Source organism: Oreochromis aureus, linkage group 14 (genome assembly GCF_013358895.1).
Source record: "Oreochromis aureus strain Israel breed Guangdong linkage group 14, ZZ_aureus, whole genome shotgun sequence".
Taxonomy (NCBI): Eukaryota; Metazoa; Chordata; class Actinopteri; order Cichliformes; family Cichlidae; genus Oreochromis; species Oreochromis aureus.
Genome location: NC_052955.1, coordinates 28,469,640 through 28,488,856, shown reverse-complemented (window position 1 = coordinate 28,488,856; position 19,217 = coordinate 28,469,640). Strand labels below are relative to the sequence as shown.

General features: G+C 41.9%; 3 protein-coding genes across 6 annotated transcripts in view; all 3 read right to left on the bottom strand.

Annotated features, from left to right (window-relative positions):
• Positions 1 to 3,915, bottom strand: part of rasa2 (RAS p21 protein activator 2) — a 32,129-nt gene extending 28,214 nt beyond the window's left edge. Inside the window, exons 1-2 of one of the 2 annotated variants that reach the window (XM_039622644.1) lie at positions 3,575 to 3,915; positions 562 to 685 (exon numbers count right to left, since the gene is read on the bottom strand). In XM_039622644.1, coding sequence (XP_039478578.1) covers positions 562 to 685; positions 3,575 to 3,632 — 182 coding nt within the window. In that variant the 5' untranslated portion in view covers positions 3,633 to 3,915. The remainder of the gene's footprint in view (positions 1 to 561; positions 686 to 3,574) is intronic. The other variant, XM_031752707.2, reaches the window with a different exon arrangement.
• A 1,685-nt stretch (positions 3,916 to 5,600) lies between these two features.
• On the bottom strand, positions 5,601 to 17,594 carry zbtb38 (zinc finger and BTB domain containing 38). Of its 3 annotated transcripts, XM_039622643.1 has the most exons (4): positions 17,457 to 17,594; positions 17,278 to 17,350; positions 16,464 to 16,729; positions 5,601 to 10,181 (listed from the first exon to the last, which is right to left on the bottom strand). In XM_039622643.1, exon 4 carries the CDS (start codon positions 10,179 to 10,181, stop codon positions 6,525 to 6,527), a length of 3,657 nt encoding a protein of 1,218 aa, XP_039478577.1. In that variant the 5' UTR covers positions 16,464 to 16,729; positions 17,278 to 17,350; positions 17,457 to 17,594; the 3' UTR covers positions 5,601 to 6,524. The 3 variants fall into 3 exon arrangements, with proteins under 3 accessions (XP_039478577.1, XP_031608562.1, XP_031608565.1); XM_031752702.2 differs by having other exon boundaries at positions 17,278 to 17,594; XM_031752705.2 differs by lacking the exons at positions 16,464 to 16,729; positions 17,278 to 17,350; positions 17,457 to 17,594 and adding an exon at positions 12,874 to 16,454.
• A 118-nt stretch (positions 17,595 to 17,712) lies between these two features.
• Positions 17,713 to 19,211, bottom strand: fbxo36a (F-box protein 36a). Its single transcript, XM_031752662.2, has 4 exons — positions 19,072 to 19,211; positions 18,648 to 18,756; positions 18,316 to 18,488; positions 17,713 to 18,179 (listed from the first exon to the last, which is right to left on the bottom strand). Exons 1-4 carry the CDS (start codon positions 19,165 to 19,167, stop codon positions 18,033 to 18,035), a joined length of 525 nt encoding a protein of 174 aa, XP_031608522.1. The 5' UTR covers positions 19,168 to 19,211; the 3' UTR covers positions 17,713 to 18,032.
• Positions 19,212 to 19,217: the final 6 nt, after the last annotated feature.

Genomic DNA, 19,217 nt, shown 5'->3' with positions numbered 1-19,217 from the left:
GGAAACGTAACTTTTTTTTTTAGGTGACAAGTCTATCAATGTGTGTGAGTAAGAATAGATTTGTCACACCTTTTACATCTACCATTTCACATATTTTTATTGGCCTTTCCACACAATCTGTGATCCAGCTACTGTGACCCCTTTCAATTCTACGTTTATATTAATAAAAGTCTATTAAATATCTATAATGATTTAATGACCCCGTGGAATAGAAAAAAAAAGCTAATCTGTACTCCACATCAGTGCAAAGAAAAAAATCTGCACAGTCTATCAGGAAAAAAAGTCTCGCAAGTTCCTTTAGCTAGATCTAGTCAACTTAATGTTTAGCCGTCTCCCACCTCGGCGTTCACGCAGCCATAATGATTATGTAGTTGCATTTAACTGAAGTCTACATGTGTAATTAATATTTATGAAACTAATACAAGTAATGTTTAACCTAATCACAACATGATGGCACAGTAACAGGTGCCAAACTGCAACCCTATCTGGAAAAGAGAAGACAAAATTGCATTGGGATTTGCAGCTGTAATCAGCATATTAGTACAAGATTATCCTGCTTACCAGACGCTCTTGTCAAACACCTTAGTGCGGAACACCTCCTCTTGATCCAGACTTATGGTGCAAAAAGTACAGAGATCCCTTTGTCGGTTTGGACCCGAGACAGAACCCAGGTTTTTAGCTTCACCTGCAGCAAACAGAGAACATCATTAGCATCCTAGCATTATAAAAAAAAAAATATATAATAATTATTTATATATATATATATTAATTAAAAAAAATCAATTAATTAAAAAAACCTGCCTTCAACTCAAGTAGCAATATCAGTAATATTTCTTCACCTCTGTAGCTCTTTTGGTTTACAATTGTATATCAGAATTTTAGTGATAGGTCCATGTATGTGAGAATATAATTAAGCTTAAGGTTTGGACCTCTAAATAATACATCTTCAGTCTGATAATTAATAATAAGCTTTTAATTTTGCAGCTACTTCTAATAAACAAGCAAAAAAATAGTTATGTTTACATTAAAGTGATTTGATTTGCGCGACTTAGCACACAGGAATCTTAAATTAACAGAAGATTTATGATTGCAGTTGTTTTCAGCACACGTTTAAAATCTGCTTTGATGTTTATCATCCCGTGTTCATTCGGGGGACACAGACTCCTGCCAGTTGCCAGGCTAGGCTGCAGAGCGGATGTAGCTGAAGTAGACTTGACGCTCAAATGTGGTTAAAAACATGAAACATCGACTTCCTCAGCAGAACCAATGGTGACAGCACAGCGCTGATTCACAAATGACAAACACCTTTGTAACACACTACTTCCATATCATTGCAGGCAGGCTCAGATTACATATCATGGAGTTTTAGTACAACATATCTCAACAATTCACAAAAGCTGCGCCACATAGGGTAAAGCTGATTTTCAGTACAGCTAATTGTTACCAAAAATACAGCACTATAAATAACTTCACAATGTAACATATTTAGGCTATTTATTGGATTAGAGGGGTCATGATGGTCTAAATTAGCCCTCTAGCTGCTGACCGGTACCCTAAGCCCAGGTTGGGACCTAATTAAGAAAAGCCGCCAGTGAGATCAGCTTTTTAACAAGCTATTAATAGCAGTTTGGGTCTAATCTTGGGAATGGCCAGTGAAAACGGTCAAGCTGTCAGTAAACTTGGACCAGGATGTCCTGGTGCAAGTAGGACACAGAAGCACATACGCAAAAAAAAAAAGACAAACACATAAGGCATCACTTGACCATCTATCTTTGCCCTTTCACAACATTTTCACTACAACAGATGCGTGTCTCCCTGTGAAAAGAAACCACGACCTAAAGGGTGAGTAAGCCCTTGGACCTTTAATATGAGAATCAAACAAACAAGGACACAGATAAAAGTACACTGGAAATTAACAAAAAGCTGTCACAATAAACACATCTTCACACAATGCCACCTCCACTGAAGTAGGCTAAAGGAAAAAGGACAAAGTGTGAACGAGGAAGAATGGAGTTTCGCAAGACTGCAAAGTGAGTTACATGCCATGATAGTTCCTCTATTTTGTTCTGCTTACTGTTTTTTCATTAATTCATAGTAGTGAAACTGACATTTGTCTTCCTATTGTGTTCCTAGCAGTACAAGCATTACATGGTAGCTGGCCTATACTCGTCTTACAGTAAATACACACCATTTCACCCATTACTCATGAGTGCCTACTATCAATTTGGAAACTGAAAATGCATCTGAGTGGCTATTAAAAAGAATGAACGCACGACATAATTTCAGTAATACAGCAGTAATAAATATTGCTCTCATTAAATACAAATACATTCATTTTAACCAGTCAGTTAGATTTCATGTGATTAATAGAAACAGTGCCACACACAAACCGAAACGTGAAGACAGAGAGAGGATGATGGGGAAGCGGATGAGGGCTAATGAATGGGTATTAACACTGAAAATAAGCAAATCTACTGCGCCATATGCAGTACCCTGTTATCTATAAGCAAAAACTTGCAATGAAGGAATCTACTTGCGTAACGTTTAAAACATCAGAAAGGGGGTTAAAACGCTCGTAGAGAGAAGCCGTAGACATATTTATTTATTTTGATAAAAAAACAGAACGATAAATCCATCAGGGAGATACCCCCACACAGGAGCTGCCCCGCGAGGAGAGGACACCGAGGCTCTGCTGAGGTATTTTACTTAAAAGTCGGGATTTCCAATTTGGACGTTTGACAAAAACGCGATGATTGTGACATTTAAGTAACTACGATTTTTTTTTTTTTTTAAAGAACCAAGCATCTATTTTTCAATCAGTAATTTAGTGGCACTTGATGACACGATAATCTTTTTTAAGACGACAGCCTCCACAAGCATTTCAAACAGCAGAAAAGGCTTCAAGAAACCGGTTTATTTTTATTTTAACGCCAATAAACAATATTGGATTTATTAGCAAAAATAAGTTAGTGGTTCCCAGTTAAGTTACGGTTGGTGTCCGGCTAAAAATGAGCAACTAACGTGAAACTTTAAAGGGTTGAGCAACCACTGCTTTGCCGCCTTTCAATCCGATGTGCGTTACGTTTAAAGACTGTGCTGTAGCTGGAAATAATGTTGTTGCCGTCTAATATTTAGCATTGGAGTTGCCTGACTGGCAGATGCCTGCAGTGAGAATAGCTGAATGGGCTCCTAGCTTGGTGACGACTGACTGAAGCGGCTGGTGGTAGTAGCTAACCCGACGCTGATTTAGCTTTGCTTCAAGCTACCAAAAGATAAAACGAATAAAAATAAGAGCCACCGTTTCAAAATAGGCTCAGGGGTATTAAATGGTGGCGGCGAGGCTCTGCGCGATGAATGAATGCAGTCACAACAAGCTAGTAGCCTCTACTAGCATGCTAGGCTATCTTGACGTTAGGCACCAGCCAGCAGACGGACCAGAAGAGCCGCCTGTCTCTGCCTTCACTCTGTCGACTGTTGATAGCACACCGCACCCCTCCCGGTCTCCGTCTCGCAGCTCTCGACCTCCTTCCCCCCCTCACACTCTTCGAGACTCTCAAAACGTCGGTTCACTTACATATTTTACCCCGCAGGCTCTGTAAAATCCGTATCTTAGCGTCGTCGTCTTCCGCCATGGTCAGAGCTGACTTTTGTCGCTGCTCCGGTGCATTCAGAGCTGGTTTATCATATCCGTTTATGAATGCAGGCAGAGTGGAGAAAAAGCCAGTCCCACTATAGCGTCACGTCAAGTCCCGCACACGCTCCAGCCTTGAAATGTTTGGAGCTTCCTCTAAAGTCGAGCTCCCTTTGGCTGGCGCTGCAGTGCGATTAGTAGGAGTTTTAAAAGGAATTTAATGTCCCTCTCTCTCTCTGTGAGTGTATGGTGTCATTCATTATGCAACCATAACGCTTTCGGATAACACGGTAATAGTTTGACTTGTGGCGCTAGCTTAGCTTAGCTTGGCTAATCTCGGACACCAGCGCTTTAAGTTAACCCTGTACGCTTTATGCACGCTTTTGTCAGATAGATAAAGGTGTCACCGGGTATGAATGAGCTGGCTACCTCTGTCCTGGATAAAAACTCATTTCTCGGGGGGACACATTCACTAAAACTTTATTTTGAAAGCATTAACCCGAGGAAAGCTGCACACTAAATGATTGCACCAAAACATAAAAATGTCCGCGAACGTCACAGCTGCTTTATGAGTGTGTTACTGAGCAAATATTTATTCGAGTTTGTGGGTGTGTCATACCTGGTTTGCATTTATTTATTTTCAGCAAAACAGTTAAATGAAAAATACGTAATATTATACATCACCCTGTTTTTTATTATCTTCTGTGTGGATTACAAGATACTGCAAGATACACAGTTCAGTGAGCATTTCACATGCATCTGTTTTTGTTTTTTGTTGTTTTTTCTTTCCCCTTTCAAGGTGGTGTAGTTTTTTTGGTTGGGTGTCATCGTCAGATGGTAGTAGCATGGAGCCTGAAAAACTGTCAGGTATGCGGTTTCTAAACAGCACATGCTTATTCACTACACATATACAGTTATTATAACATCTGAGCCTAAGTGTTTTCCTTTGTTAATTTTGCACATGGAGTTCAACTCAGAGGGGTGTGGCAGTAGTTTCCCAGCTGCACAGGAGATTAAGATTCATAAAATAAAATACTTTGTGTATTTTTTAATATAATAATTCAGGAGTGGCCATGTATGTGAATTTTCTGTCTCCAAATAAGATAAAAAATGCTTTTGTGATGTATGATACACAATCAGAAAACTATATCAGATTACTAATGATCATATTCAGTGTATACTAGAATTAGCTCATATTTATTTTAATGACCACAGTAATCAATGTAGCTTTTGCACAATATTGTGAGCCCTTTTCACCTGAACACTGGAGCTATTCCTAGCTATATTCTTTCTTTCCTTCCTTTCATAGTATAGTGGTTTACACATTTGCTAGGCAGATCCCTGGTTCTGTCCCGAGGGGAGGCACAAGTCCCTGTGGTGTTCTGCCAGGAAGGGCATCCGGTGTAAGAAGAAAAAAAGTAAAACAAATTGCCAAATCAAACATGCTGAGCTACCAGCTGTAGCGACCCCTTGTGAACAAGGGAGCAGCTGAAGGTAGCTCACATACTTTCTGTCTTTCTTGCATCTCAATTTATAAATGTAAATACTTCTTACTTACATTTGTAATCCCTAGTAAGGACACATAACTCCACAATATTTAGTTATGCTCTTAGATAATATGATGTTATAATTTGACCCTGCATGAGTAAAATTCGGTCTATTGCCAACGCCGTATGCAGCAATACTTACAGATTAAAAAACGAAAAGAAAAATCTGATCTGATCTGGAGTCACATCGCTGCCATCACATGATTTGCTGATTTTCCCTCATTAAAGTTTATGGCAGGACAGGCTGCCTCAATGTTATTATTGGTGTGTTCAACAGTGCCTTATACCTGAAAACGAAGAAAGGAATTTCTTTTACACATCTGGAAATTGTGTCTTGAGCCCAAACTCTTAAAAACAGATGCAGTTTGTGTGGAAGAAAAAAGGGAATTAACTTTTCAGATGCTGTGCAGGTCCCTGAGGACCCGTGAGGAGTGCACAACCACCTCGTGGCTTGATGGAAGGAGGCTTTGCACCAATAAGCCTGCTTAAATCCTTCTGCCTAAAAACACCCACCGCACTTAAACACTATGTTTCTCTAGCTCCTCAGTCATAATTAGTTTCACCAAGTTTTAGCATTTAGGCGTAGATTATACTATGAAACAATGGCGAAGCCTTTACCATAATTTGGCCAAAGCAGGACAGGATGTAACGGTTTAGAATATCCAACAGTATTTATTTAAATAATTTTACATGTTTTATACATATTAAACACACAAAAGTATGAAGTTTAATCTCAGTGGTGCAATGAGTTAATTCAAAAATTGAAATTACATCAGTGGTGCTTCAAATTGAAATCGACTTATCCAAAGTATTAAATGAACAAATTAGCATAGTCTACCTATAAAGTGCAACTCGCCATGCCCAGCTAGCTGACAGGGAGATTCAGAAAGGTGACAGTCAGAAAATTCATCTGGTTTTCTCCAGGAAAAGTGAAGACTAGACGGATTTTACATATTTTCCAACACGTTGTCTCTCTGCTTTGATATTGCACGTCGTTTTGAAGAACTATCACCAGTAGTTGTATTTATTTATTTATTTTCCATGAGCTTTCTGTCATGTCACTGAGTCTACCTTACATGCATAGACAATGGACAAAATACAGTCTGTGTCAAGAGGTCCTATATTATGCAAAAAACAAAAAAACTTGAACAAAAGCTTACTGAGTCTGGTTTAGGAGGGAAGAGATTACATGGATAATTAGATCATCATGTTTACTGTTTGCTGTCCCTTCAAACACTCTAAGCTGCAAATACAACATTGCAAATCCTATGTTCCCTAACCAAATTGCTTTTTTTTTTCTTTTCTCCTTAATCTTCCCTGTAGCTGGTTGCAGTCCTCATGGACCTTTAAAAAAACGGCTCCTCTTTGCACGCCCATTTCTCTGGCTTGTGCATGGAAATGTGGGCACCTCTAGAATCAGAGTCATTTCTTCTAAAGAGTTCACTGTGACTGTTCGTTCTTGGTCCCATCACAGCGTCCGTGTTGCTGTCACTGTCTCTGTCGCACGCTTGCCTTTTTGAAACCAGGTGACTTGAATGCTGTGTGTTTAACCTCTTTTTTGGTATTTTGTGTTTCACCTTTGAGGCTGCAAGGGAAAACAGTGGATCAGTGCAAGGTGATAACGGACTTTTAATGCTGGAATATGACACATCTTGGTAGAGAGTCGTAAAGTCAGTTTTCTCCTCGGTTTTAGGCTGATTCTCATCAACGGAAAAATGTTCCCCTTCCACTCTTTCATGTTTTATGTTCGTCCCCCCGTGATTGTCACTGTCCTCTGTTTTGATGGTTGCCTGTCTGTTGGCTTCGCTCTGGTGAGCAGAGTATTTCGAACACGGTGCGAAGTCGTCAAAAGTGTAGCCCTCCTCGTTTGCTTCCTTGTGTTTTTTCTCGTGGCTTCTCTTCGTGGCGAGGTAGAGAAAGCGCTGGGGACAGAAGGAGCAGCGGTACCTTTTCTCTCGGTTGGGGCTCTGGGGTGTGTTATCGAAGCAGGAGCCATTTTCCATACAGCTGCTGCAGATGTAATCACGGCCGGCGGGCGCCTCACCGGGGGGGCCTTGTTTACCACAGGTCCGACAGAAACAGGGGTGAGAGCCAATGACATGAGCCCTCAGACCGGTCTCCGTGATAAAAGAGCTGTCACAGATCTCACAGTTGTACGTGGCCCTCGGGCTGCAGTTCTTGCCAACGCTGTGCTTCACCCTCGTGCTGCTCACTGACACGCTCTCTTCTCTCAGCCAACTGCTTCTTTCCAGGTGGGCCTCGCTAGCAGCAGTTCTGTCTACGGATGTTTCAGAAAAATGGTGAAACATGGCTTTTCTGTGCTTATATCTGAGCTTCTTCCTTTTCTTTTTAGCTTTATAGGAATAGTAGGGGCGCCAAAGCTTATCTGCTGCCTCGCAATCAGACGGGTCATCGCATGTCTCTGGCTCTCTGGTGGCAGCGACTTCTTGTCTGAAGCGAAGCCTGGGACTCTCTGAGTCTTCCCTTGTTAGAGGGCACTGGCTTGGGTTCTGCTCCACACTCAGTTCTCGAATTCTCCTTTTTTTTCTGGGGAATAGTTTCGATCCTTTGATTTGGCGTCGGATAATGGCTTCGTTGCCAATTTTGACTGTTATCTGACACAGCGGCATGGCATCGCTGTCAAAAGATGGACCTGGGCATGCGGGTTTGGCGATGTATGTTTCTGTTTTTGCCCCCAATGTTTTATCACACAACAAATTCTCTGTGTGCGATTGAAGGATCTCCTTGGTCATGTCTTCAACTCTTTTGGCAGAAGCTGACAGCTCACCTAGCTTTTTAACAGTGCTCAAGGACTTTAAGAAGGGCATATTATGACTCATGTGCTCTGAGTTAATTAACGGAGATGGATTATCTTTGTAACCTGCAGGAGATTCTGCATGGGGTTGCACAGAAAAGGAACCGTCATAGCTAAAGAAGGGTGGACCTCTGTTTTCTGCCTCTTTTCTTGTGGCCCCTTGAATTTCCAGCTCACTGTTTAGATTTTGGTCGCCATCTTGGTCACATGGCTTGTCAAAGCTGATGCGAGGCATGACAGGTGAAATCATCTTTGTCGTTGCCATGAACGTCAGAGGGAATGAAGCAGTGTCAGGGTGGCTGTTGAGACCATTTTCTTCAATTTGAGGGATAACAGAGTTACTGTCTGTTGCAGACTGATCACCTCCTTCAGCTCTCTCTGAATATGTGTGACTGTACGTCTTGTATTGTCTTTTTCTAAACTTCATGGGTAGAAGCCTGTAGAGTTTGAGAGGATAAATGTTGGATTTTAGTCCGCCGTTTGCAGACTTTTTCTTAACAGACAGAGTGGGATCAATGCCATGAAAGGACTTCTGATGGTTCTTCAAGATATAGTATGTCATGAATGTCTCCAGGCAGAAAATGCACTGGTAGCGGCGTTCACCTGTGTGCCAGATTTCGTGCTTAGTGCGATACTCTGCCAGGGCAAATACTTTGTTACAGTAGTGACAGGGGTAGGCCCTCTGCCAGGAATGTACATTCTCATGCCGCTTTAGACTGGATAGGGTGACGTAGACTCGTTTACACACACTACAGTTATATCTCCTCTGACCACCATATATCTTCATTGGCTTCTCATCGTGTGGAGGCTCTGATTGGTCCACTTGAAGGGGCTCTGGGGTGTAAGGGCTTGGCAGGTCGGTGGGAGGAGGCTGGGATGTGTTGGTTTCCATTTCTGATCCGTCATCGGAATGGTGATCCACCTCTTTGGTTGAGCTATCCCTGGCATCTAGTTTAGGTGGGCCTCTCAAAGCCTTAGGACAGACCTGCTCATGGTTGCGCAGACGTTTGAGGTGTATAAACTTCCTGTGGCAAAACGTGCAAAACAAATGACTAACAAAACGCTTTTTATGTACCTCTGAGTGAATGGTGAGAAGAGCTTTATTTGTGAATATCTCCGGACAGTGCTCACAGCCATAGATTGATATACTGTCCTCTGTTTGAGGGGAAAGGGTTGGCGGACCCAGCTCCATTGGAGCATTGTCTGTGGCCATAGGTGGCCCTGTGTCTATGCTTTTTTCTGCCTCAGAAAAAAGCGGAGGTGGGGTCATAACTGTGGCAGGTGTTGCAGTAGCACCGTCAGTAAATGTGGGGGTCACTGTATTTGGTTTGTCGGTTTCTGGTTCGGCTGGTGTCGGAAGCATGCTTTTACCCAAAATGCTTCTCAGCTTGTGCCGCTTTTTAAGCGGTCCTATATTCCTGTAAATGAGTTGCTTTGGCTGCGGTACAGCTGGCTTACAGACCTTCTTGCTGTCACACTGACTGCTATCTTTGCCTTCAGTGGATTTGCATACTGCATATGAGTGCTCGGAGAGGGTGTGGGTAGTCTCATTGTTCCCGCTGAAGCAGGATGTTGTAGAACAACTTGATGGGAGCTGACCCAAGTCGGGTGACTGCCTCTCTCCGTTTGCTTGATCCAGAGGGGTGAAAGGATTGTTTCCAGGACACACTTCAGTGATTGAGAAGGCATTGGTGATGCGTGGTCCTCTGGTGCTGTCTACCTCCTCGAGCCCAAGAGGTGCCTTCTTTATTTTTTCAGACACCGGGGCTGTGCAAGAATCTGCGGGTTTAACACATTCATCCTGTCTCTCTTGTTCTGCGAGCTTCTCCAAAAAAGGAATTCCGAGTCTTTTTCCAGCTGCTACTACACCCCTCGTGTCCTCTGCGTCAGATGATGTCACCTTTGAGCAGTACATGAAGTTGAGGATACAGGCAAACACTTCAGACTTAAGGTCCATCAGCTCCAGCACTTGGCTGGAGTTCCATGGCTCAGAAGTCGTCAGAGCGTTCCTGAAGTACCCACTGCAGGCTGCCAGTATGTTCTTGTGGGCCCGAAACTTTACATCCTCCACCACAATGGTAACATCACAGAAGAGGCCCTGTAAACGCTGTTCATTAAGCTTGCTAAGCACAGTTTGAGGGTGAGCGTTATCCATCAGGTTGTGAGGGCATGGAGACACCACAGTCATCTAAACATAGGACGAGAAATAATCACATTAGAGTTTTGCGAAACAGAGAATCTGAATTCCAAAAGAAGACTCAGGAGTGAAGTGTGTACATGTAATATTTGAAGCTATCAAGCTCTTTGTGTGATTTAACACTAGATGGCAGTAATGTCCTGGCACATGAGCGCTAATGTCAACAAGCTGGTGAACACTTCTGACTTAAGAAACTATAAGTTCACTTGCATTTTTGCATAAAATTTGATTTTTTAACAATTAAAAAATGGCTTACACAATGACTTTAATGCAAACTGTTAATTCATTGAAATATCAGACCTATGAACTGTGGCTGAACTGTCTTAAGACTGTGTTGCTCTCTGAAATCACTTCTGCTTAATCCCAGATGTGCTTCTCGTCTGTAGAAGAGCTCTTTAATCTCACGTTTTTAAAAGTTAATCTCCCTTTTTACGTCGGGCACACGTAACTGTTAATACACTTTGATATTTCAGGCTGTGAATCATCAGACAGTGCTGCAATAGGGAGGGTGTGGGTAATTACTTTAAGGAATGGTTCTATGAAAATTTGAGCTTTAAGTGAAAATGTGACAACTGTAAGCTACTACAGCAAAGGCTGCAGAGTAGCTGCTTTGTGGCTTATACTTTGTACTAGAAAGTGCTCTGGTGGGAGTGTGTCACGCAGCCGCATAGAAGTACTGTGAGCGAGCATTTTTATTCAAAGGCTGTGTTTAAATATGAGCTAAAACCAAAGACACCGGCTTAAAAATTTACTGGGATGGCTGCAGTTAAAAAAAAATCCTGAATCTATAGCGGCCTAATGGTTGACAGCTGGTGCACCTGGCATTCTCACAGTCGACCCTTTTTGTTTTTAGTTGTAATTAACGATGAATAAATTGAATGGTAATCCAGTCAGTGTGATGCTACAGCGGTGCACAACACAAAGACTGGTTGTACAGTCATCATGACTGCCTGTTGTTTTTGGTTTGTTTTGCTTTGTTTTTAAAGTTAATATATGAATGTTACCCATAGAGTTATGAGTCATATGCTCCCATTTTGTTTTTCAGTTTGTCGTGCAGGCACCAAAGGTTGCTTTTAATTCCTAACTATTCATCAATACCTTGTTTAAGGGCAACTAACATAAACAATGCTATGAAAAGCTTATTTATTGCATGTATTAGTATATAAAATTGATAATGCATTGATAATAGTAATGCGGTAGTTACTCTTGAGGAAATGCCTTTCAGTTTCCGCATACTGGAGCTAATGGCGGCCTTGATTGTACAGACTGGTATTTTTGAATGCTGGCAATCCAGCGTTTATGGATTAATTTGATTCTGATAATGACTTAACGCAATCTGCAATCTGCAAACCCAAGATGAAGTTAATTCTGACTTTGAAAGAGGATGACAGGTTAACTGTGGCCTACTCATATAGAGTCAGTTAGGGATGAGTCTTTACTGAGGCATTTAGCATGTGTTACACAGTGTGCTGACTGTATCTGCTAAAACACACTCAGCTTACACTCGCAAGTGATGAATCATCACGCCTGCATCAGTTCTTTTGGAAGTCAAGCTCAGAGGTCACCACTTTACATTGTTGCTATTTTCATCTTTGTGGCTGCATTGAAAGTCGTGCAGTGATGATTGTACAAATTAGCATTAGAGACTTTTTTTAGGAGTTTATTATGTTTTTATTTACACGCCAGTCATCTTTATCGGTCATCTCTGGTTTATATTCACAGTTCAGTTTGATATCTGATATTGTGTCACGTTTTGTTAATGTCTGCCAGTGGTGCGCACCATTTGGCAGCCCGCTGTTGTGAACGACCGGTATTCTTTACTCCTGGGACTGCAGGTGATTTATCACCGAAGGTATTTTGTGTTTTCGTTTTGTTTTGTTTTTAAATTCTCGTGCAACAAATATGGCCGCCAGTCTTTAAAGCATCCCAGACTGATGAAACACAGCCACCCTGCTGCCGTCTTTCTCAGACAGGCCTCTGTTGTCATGGCAACATGCTATGGCGCAGCTCTTATTGGGATTCAGCTGGATGGCAAGTGACTGTATTAGCTGTCCGAGTATTCGGTCCCCTCTCTCTCCCACAAACAAGCTGCCCTCTCTGAGAACCTGCACCGCGCAGCAGTCTGCAGAGCAATCGAGGTTTGCCTTTGTCTCGGCTTGAATGTACTTTGTGTATGTGTATTGGTCTGTGTGTCTTTGTCTGCAGCAAAAAAAATGGACTTTCTCACCTAGCGCAAGTGATGTGCCACGCATTTGTTTTAATTTTGTACTTTGTGCTTCATCAGAAGCGTTTCATCCTTTCCTTTGCATCGTTAGTTTACTTCACCGCATTCATTTTTTTCACATTTTGTATCAGTTTTCTCCGATTTATTCCCACCACATGCTGAGCGGAAATTAGAATTTCTCATCAGGGCTTATGAATTTGCCACACCCCAACTTTAGTTTACCTTCAAAGACAAAGTGAAATTATTTTTGTTACATCTGTAATGAAAAAGTCCCCACACACTAAACCACAAACCAAGAAATGACAGTACAGCATACAGACAGCATTGTCAATCAAAGAGCGAAATATCAAAGCAAAAGACACTTCACTCATCTGTGCGAAGCGAACTTCCGCAAATAAAAAATAAAAACCCCAAACAAAAAAAGAAAAAAAAATGGTTAAAAAATCATGCAAAACATACCTTAGTAAATCAGAGAAAGTGATGCAGGGCGAACAGGAAGCAGTGTCATGCAGTATCCCTTTTCTACAGCCCCGTGTATACCAAACTATACATGAAAAACAGTTTCGTGAGACCAAGGCGAAAGTAGTTTTTTTTCTATGATGGTCGCTGAACAGTGGTGTTGTCAGAAGCAGAGCTTTTTCTGACGTCTTTCTTCCTCTCCCTCCCTCTCTGTATGAAGATGACTCCGACTCCAACGTCCTTCGCCTCTATCCATGCAGCCCAAGTCCTGGGCTAGATCTGCCCTGCCCTCCTCTGGCTGTCCCTCTTCTGTCCTGCTACAAGCTATAGGAATAACTCACGGTTTAAGCAGCGTGTAGCTAAATCGGAGTATGGGTCTGCTTTTGTGCTGGCTGGGCAACTGAAGCTTTCGTTCTGGAGCCACTGAGCAGGAAGCGGCAACTTTTATTAAGCATGGCAGAGGGTTGTAGGGAGAGCGGAGAGATGCAGGGTGCTACATCACACACCAGCTCTGTACTCGAATGCACAGCCACAGAAAACGCTCAGCTGCATTGCTATTAGCAGCATAGAGTGAAGGGTTCCTCTGCTGTACAGCAGACGATCTATTAAATCTCCCCAGCACCGCACCAGCGGGATCTCGATGCAGCTCGATGTTGACCAAAAATGCATGACACAAAATCATCTCTAGCCACGTAGAAAGAGCATGCACCTTAAATGCATGACGCTACACTATCTGCCTGTCTTTGCCAGTGCAGCAATACATTACACCAAAGGCTTTCGTCTGTGCTTACGCAGTCACTGTGGTTAGGTAATGCACAAGCTAAGAGAAGATGGCACTGTCCTATTTGTGTAGCTTTGTTAGTCAGCGGACAGATGTTCATCAATGCATTTTCTCACAGTTGCATCGAGCATGCAAACCGGATGCAAAGCTAAGAGAGTCCCGCTTTCAGCGGAGACTCTGCTTATACCTACATAGAAGCTGCTGATTGATGCACCGGCAGCAGATGCGTCAGCAATGCAGACGAGGAGGGGGAGGGGAGGAAGCTAAACACGACATGGCTCTGTGAGCTTCTCACTAGCCTCTAAGGACGGAAGCACTGTTTTATTTACGCGGCTGAGAGTGGAGTCATATGACTGTGCCCTCCTCATCCTGACTGAGATCCACTTTAACAAACAGCAAGCATCAAAGCTTTCATTTTTATGGCACTATTTAGTTCAAAAGACAGAAATGAGGCAGGTGCTGTATCACCATGCATGCACTTACTCATCGCCCTGAAGCAGGGAATGTTTTCTTCATTAAGTGTTTGTGCTTTCCACACTTAAAAGACCTAACTTTAAAATCTTAACTGCTGTGACTGCTGCCCCCTTTTTTGTGTTTGCTGTATGACATTAATTTGGTTTGATGAATGCACACAATAGCCACCATTTCTGGGTGGCGTGGCACGCAGCCTTCTGCTCATCGCTGTTCAGTTTTCTTTTCAAATATCATCATCTACATATCTGCTTGTGTGAACTTACAGTGCGAAGGAACAAAAAAGACAGATCAAACATATTTTTACTGTAGCAGCAAAGATTGAAACTTGGATTAGTTGTTTGATTCAGAGCAAAAATGAGAAAAGCAGTCAGTTTGAGAGTGGCAGCGGAATCTGATGTTTTCTTTTAAGCTTTGTAAAGCAAAGAAAGTAAAGTTTATTTATATAAAGACACAAACTGCCTGACACCAAATGGTAAAAAAACCCTACATGACAGTGGTATTGGTTGGCCACTTTTTAGTTCATGCTTGGATCAGACTGATCCTTTAAGGCTTTTGAACAATGCTTTGTGGTGAAAACGCCATAATTACAGCGTGTGTTACTCTAAAGTTTACTTTGTATTCTCTGGTCTGACTCTCAGCAGAGTCAGCCTGCAAGTTCGTTTGACCTTCATCATGCAGCGTCAAAATATCCGCCCGTATATGAGAAGTTCTTATCTACTCGCTCTCACGCATGTGAATGAGAAAACCCTGCTTTGGTTAGAAGAAAGTTAATTGCATGGATGCATTTAAATCTGCATTTAAATAAGTCTGCACAGTAACCTTGTTTTGCTTTGATTGTCTGTGCCTTACACCGTACAGTAAAACTACTACATGTCAAAGTAACATTTAAACAGAATAAGGTGGTCACAAAAACACGTGTACAAAAAATGAAAATGAAATAAAGTTAATGGTTTGCAAAGGCTGCTCGTGGAAAGCACCAGAGTGTAATGAAAATGCAGGGAAAATGATTTCACTTTCATTTGGCATCATTTCTAGAAGGGAAAGCAGTTTAATACATTTGTTTTTAGACTCTCACCACTACTTAAACCTTCCTCTGGACTAAGACAGCTAGGAGCGTTTAATCCAGCCCATAACATGCTAAAACTGCAGTAATGATCGCTGCCATGAAGGCATTTGTTGCATCACTGTAGTGTATCAATAAGTCCCCATACTGAGAGTAAGAAATAACTTGATGATAAAGAGATGGAGACTAGAATGGCTAGCTATTTATTGCTTTATAAAACATTAAATCTAATCCATGTAGACCATTTAGGTTATTGGCTGCTACCACCTTTTTCAATAGACACGTGTGATTCCATTGTGTGCAGAAACCATTAAGAGCTCTTTTTCAATAAGCTGCATTTAATTAATATTTATAGACTGCAAGAGGTTGAAAAGAGGAAGAACAGCATCATTTTTTACTGGTCAGACAAGTTTATAAGCTTTTTTTTTTTAAAGCTTATCGAGATTTGCATGCCACAAAGTGGGCGGTACACCAAACAGATCATTCTTGATCACGATTGCCTTGAACTTTCAACACATATATACATATATGTATTTATATTTTCCTTCCTGGTATGACAGCTCTGTCCAATCATAGCAGCCACCTGTTGTTTTAGTTAGCGCCTGTGTGATTCTCGAATTCACAACAAAGAGATATTAGAAGTCAAATTAAAACCCTGGTTTCAGTATATTTTAGTAGTTTGTATCTAATTTCAGGTTTTCTCCTCCGTAAAACCTGACAGCAGATTCTGATGCTGGAAAAACGAATCATTTCTTATTTATGAGATTTAGCCCATTTTGTGGTCTTCTTATTGTTTTAACCTAAATAATAACTCATCTGTATGAACATAGTGTGCTGTTCACCTAATAAGGGTATCTAGGCTGACTTCTTTTTATTGCTTGGCACAATTGCTTTGGGATTTACGAGGTTAGGCCTCAAGCTAAAGCTTAAAGAGGCCTGCAAATGATAAGAAAGAAAATAACTGTCCTAACTGGAAGTTCTGTGCTCATATTGGTATTTTGTAAACATAACCCTGACATTACAGCTAGGATGTGTTTAAAACCATAGGACAAAGTTAACAGGCCTCTTCGCCTCTGATGCTCAGTGAGCTCAGCTGCGGCCTGCAGGGACGCTCTTCAGGGAAAAGGCTGAGAGGAAAAGACTGCAGCAGAAGGCTGAGTAGGCCTCATTCTCATTCTCAAAGCATTCACACTCTTTAGCATACAAAGACATTCATCCCTTGGACAACTCATGTTGCTGCCGCAACAAGCACTCGTACTTTGAGATGCCTACCAAAACGTTTGTGTGGAAGGTCTTGCCGGGCCTGTCCCTTCGCTGTGGAAGCCTCTCTGGTGTTTGTTTAGAAGGAGGAGAGCAACTACCCGGCTCCCATTCTTCCTCTAGCCCGCATCAGGCCATTACCACTTTCCCTTCGTCACTGCCGTCTGTGGACTATGGCTCTGGCAGAGGTTCCCGGTTCCTGCTGTGCAAAGTTGCCTTCTGGAGGCTGCTGCTACTGCTGCGTCACTCCCGCTGCATCACTGACCCACAAAGAGGAACTGAGAAGGAGGGGTGGTGTTGTGAATGTGTGCAGTAAATGGATAAGCATGAAAAAACCCACACAGCCCTACACCACGCCAGTAATCAAATGGATGTGGCTGATGTCTCTGTGCCTCAGAGTGAGGCCTAGCTGTTGCTGTGGTATTCGGGAAGTGGGTCTGGGAGACAGATTCTTTATTGTTACGTAATGAATATTTTTCCTAGACCAGACTCAGCTGAGAAGGCGGTGTCAGGGGCTAATAATAGGCCATGGTACCCACCATTCAGGGCTGTATGCTGTCATGTCAGATCACTCCGGCACACAGCTATCATTTGGCCACAGAAATATTTGATATTGCAGGGAGGCGCGGTCATTTATGGAAAACTACCTGCAGTTTAACACGTGTTCTTCTTTTTGTTATAACACAAGGCTTACTTAGGTTTTGTTTCTTTTTTTTTGGCATTCTTACATGACAATAGGACTGTATTATGTTATTCTTTTAACATTCACTATAACATGCCAGCTCTGATTCTAAAGTACCTGTAAACAGAGAAAAACAATGCGTACCTTTGTCATATGTTACTGTAGCTTGCTGGTACAGGTTTCAGGAGAGGTAGGTAGGACCGCTGTGTCAGATGCCCTTACACACGCATATGCACAAGCTTTTAATCCAGAATAAGTAAGTTGGAGTCTTTTAGGCCTTGATATGGTAACCAGAACTACAGCACTTGTTTTGCACACGTTACCTTTACATACTTGATTTCCCCCCTCCTCCTCCTCCTCCTGTCATCTGACTCATTTTGACGTTTTCATTGTGACATTGCTCCCTCTGCTGGCTGCTTCAGTGATCCCACATAAAGCCAGGCTGCCTTGTGTATGCAAAGACAGCGGAGGCTGGTTGAGGGCTTTCAGCAGAGGGCGCAGCCAGCAGTTCACCAGCAAATGTAAACAGGAAGTATGACATGATGTCAGCAGGACTTCAGTTGCTTACGTATTTTTCTGTAAGTCTGTTTACGTTTTAATTTCCCCAGGTTGTCATCCAGACACAAAGTGCCAATTTAATGTCATTTACAAGGAATCTTACACAACGCACACTCTTTAAAACAAAACAAAACTTGTAAGCAAGACTTTCCTTTGTAATGCAAAAGTACTGATTTGCTTTGGAGAATATTCACATTTTTCACAGACACACACACACACACACACACACACACACAAAAGCCCTCATTCATTACTGAAGTCTTTTTTAGTTTGCTAATGAGCCAGTGTGATTTTACTTGTTTTGGAACAATAATAAAAGTGTTTGTTTTTAAATATATGTTTTACTGCTGTTTTTTATCATCACTGTTGTGGAAAAAGGTTAGAAAGGTGCTCTTCCAGCCCATGGCATTGGCTATGTCCTCAACGTCCCTGTTAAACCCAGTGCAGGTCCTCACAGTCTGCTCCCAAAACTTCTCAGAGCTGAAGAGCTGGTACAATCCGGTTAGAGCACAGCACAACATACACGTGAACACAAATGAATTTGAACACAAGGAAAACACAATAGACACTAAAGCATTATTTCTGTATCATCGAACAAATCCAGTACTTTACCATTGTCCTCACCGTTTTGAATCTGCGTGACGTCTGTGCCAGCAGTGCCACATCTTTCAGCTCGAGGCAGTACATGATTCGGAGCATGATGTCATCAGGTAAACGCTCCAGGTAATCAAACTTTCCTTGACAGAGTGCTGTTGTGTAATCCAGGATCCTTTGCCCAAAAACAGCACCGACTTCATCTGCAGATGATAAGTCGACAAACACAGCCCTGCGGTTAGATCCTTGAAAAGTTTCGATGTCAAATTATAAACCCAAACAAGATTCAGAAATAGGTTAGAAAAGACTAGTATCAAGAACTTCATGGAAGGGGAGTGATGATTTCGATGAGGAAAACTTACACTGTAGAGTTTTATCATTTTGGAAGTCCTGATGAGATGTCCTCTGCTGCTTTGGGGGAAGACCTCTGCATTCAAGTCGCAAAGAAATCCTCCATGAGGTTAGTATTACCTAAATTTAGAGGGAAAAACAAAGATGGGACTTCAAGACTTTAATCCAGGAGACACTCTTGAAGTAGTGGCTACAAGATGCCGATATGCTACTGGAACAGGGCGAATGATTTTATTAAAACATCTTGCTAACAAATCTTGCTTAACAAATAGCTTGCTATTTGTTAAGCATGCAAAATAGAAAATAGTAGCAAAGCCATATTTAAAACTAAGAAAATTAAGCTAGCCTCAAGTAGAGTGATTTTTTTATTAGCACGCCTTATACAGTTACTCCTCGAAAGTCTGTTATATAAAGAAAGACGTCCTAATACGTAACCTCGTTTTTGGTAATGACAAGTTGAAAAAAATCCTTTGGAGGTGGCGGACCCTGACCACTAATTTCAAACAGTCTCTCCCCAAGCAAAGACGCCATTTTGGACGCAAATCTGTTGCCATGACAACTGAAAAGCAACTAAAACTGTC

Bases quoted from the DNA above. Each gene is read 5' to 3' on its own strand.
- zbtb38 (XM_031752702.2), bottom strand. From the start codon at position 10,181: ATGACTGTGGTGTCTCCATGCCCTCACAACCTGATGGATAACGCTCAC.
- fbxo36a (XM_031752662.2), bottom strand. From the start codon at position 19,167: ATGGCGTCTTTGCTTGGGGAGAGACTGTTTGAAATTAGTGGTCAGGGT. The intron at 18,757-19,071 runs GTTACGTATTAG...CTCTAAATTTAG, and splicing joins TTGTCATTACCAAAAACGAG to GTAATACTAACCTCATGGAG. The intron at 18,489-18,647 runs GTAAGTTTTCCT...TATCATCTGCAG, and splicing joins AAATGATAAAACTCTACAGT to ATGAAGTCGGTGCTGTTTTT.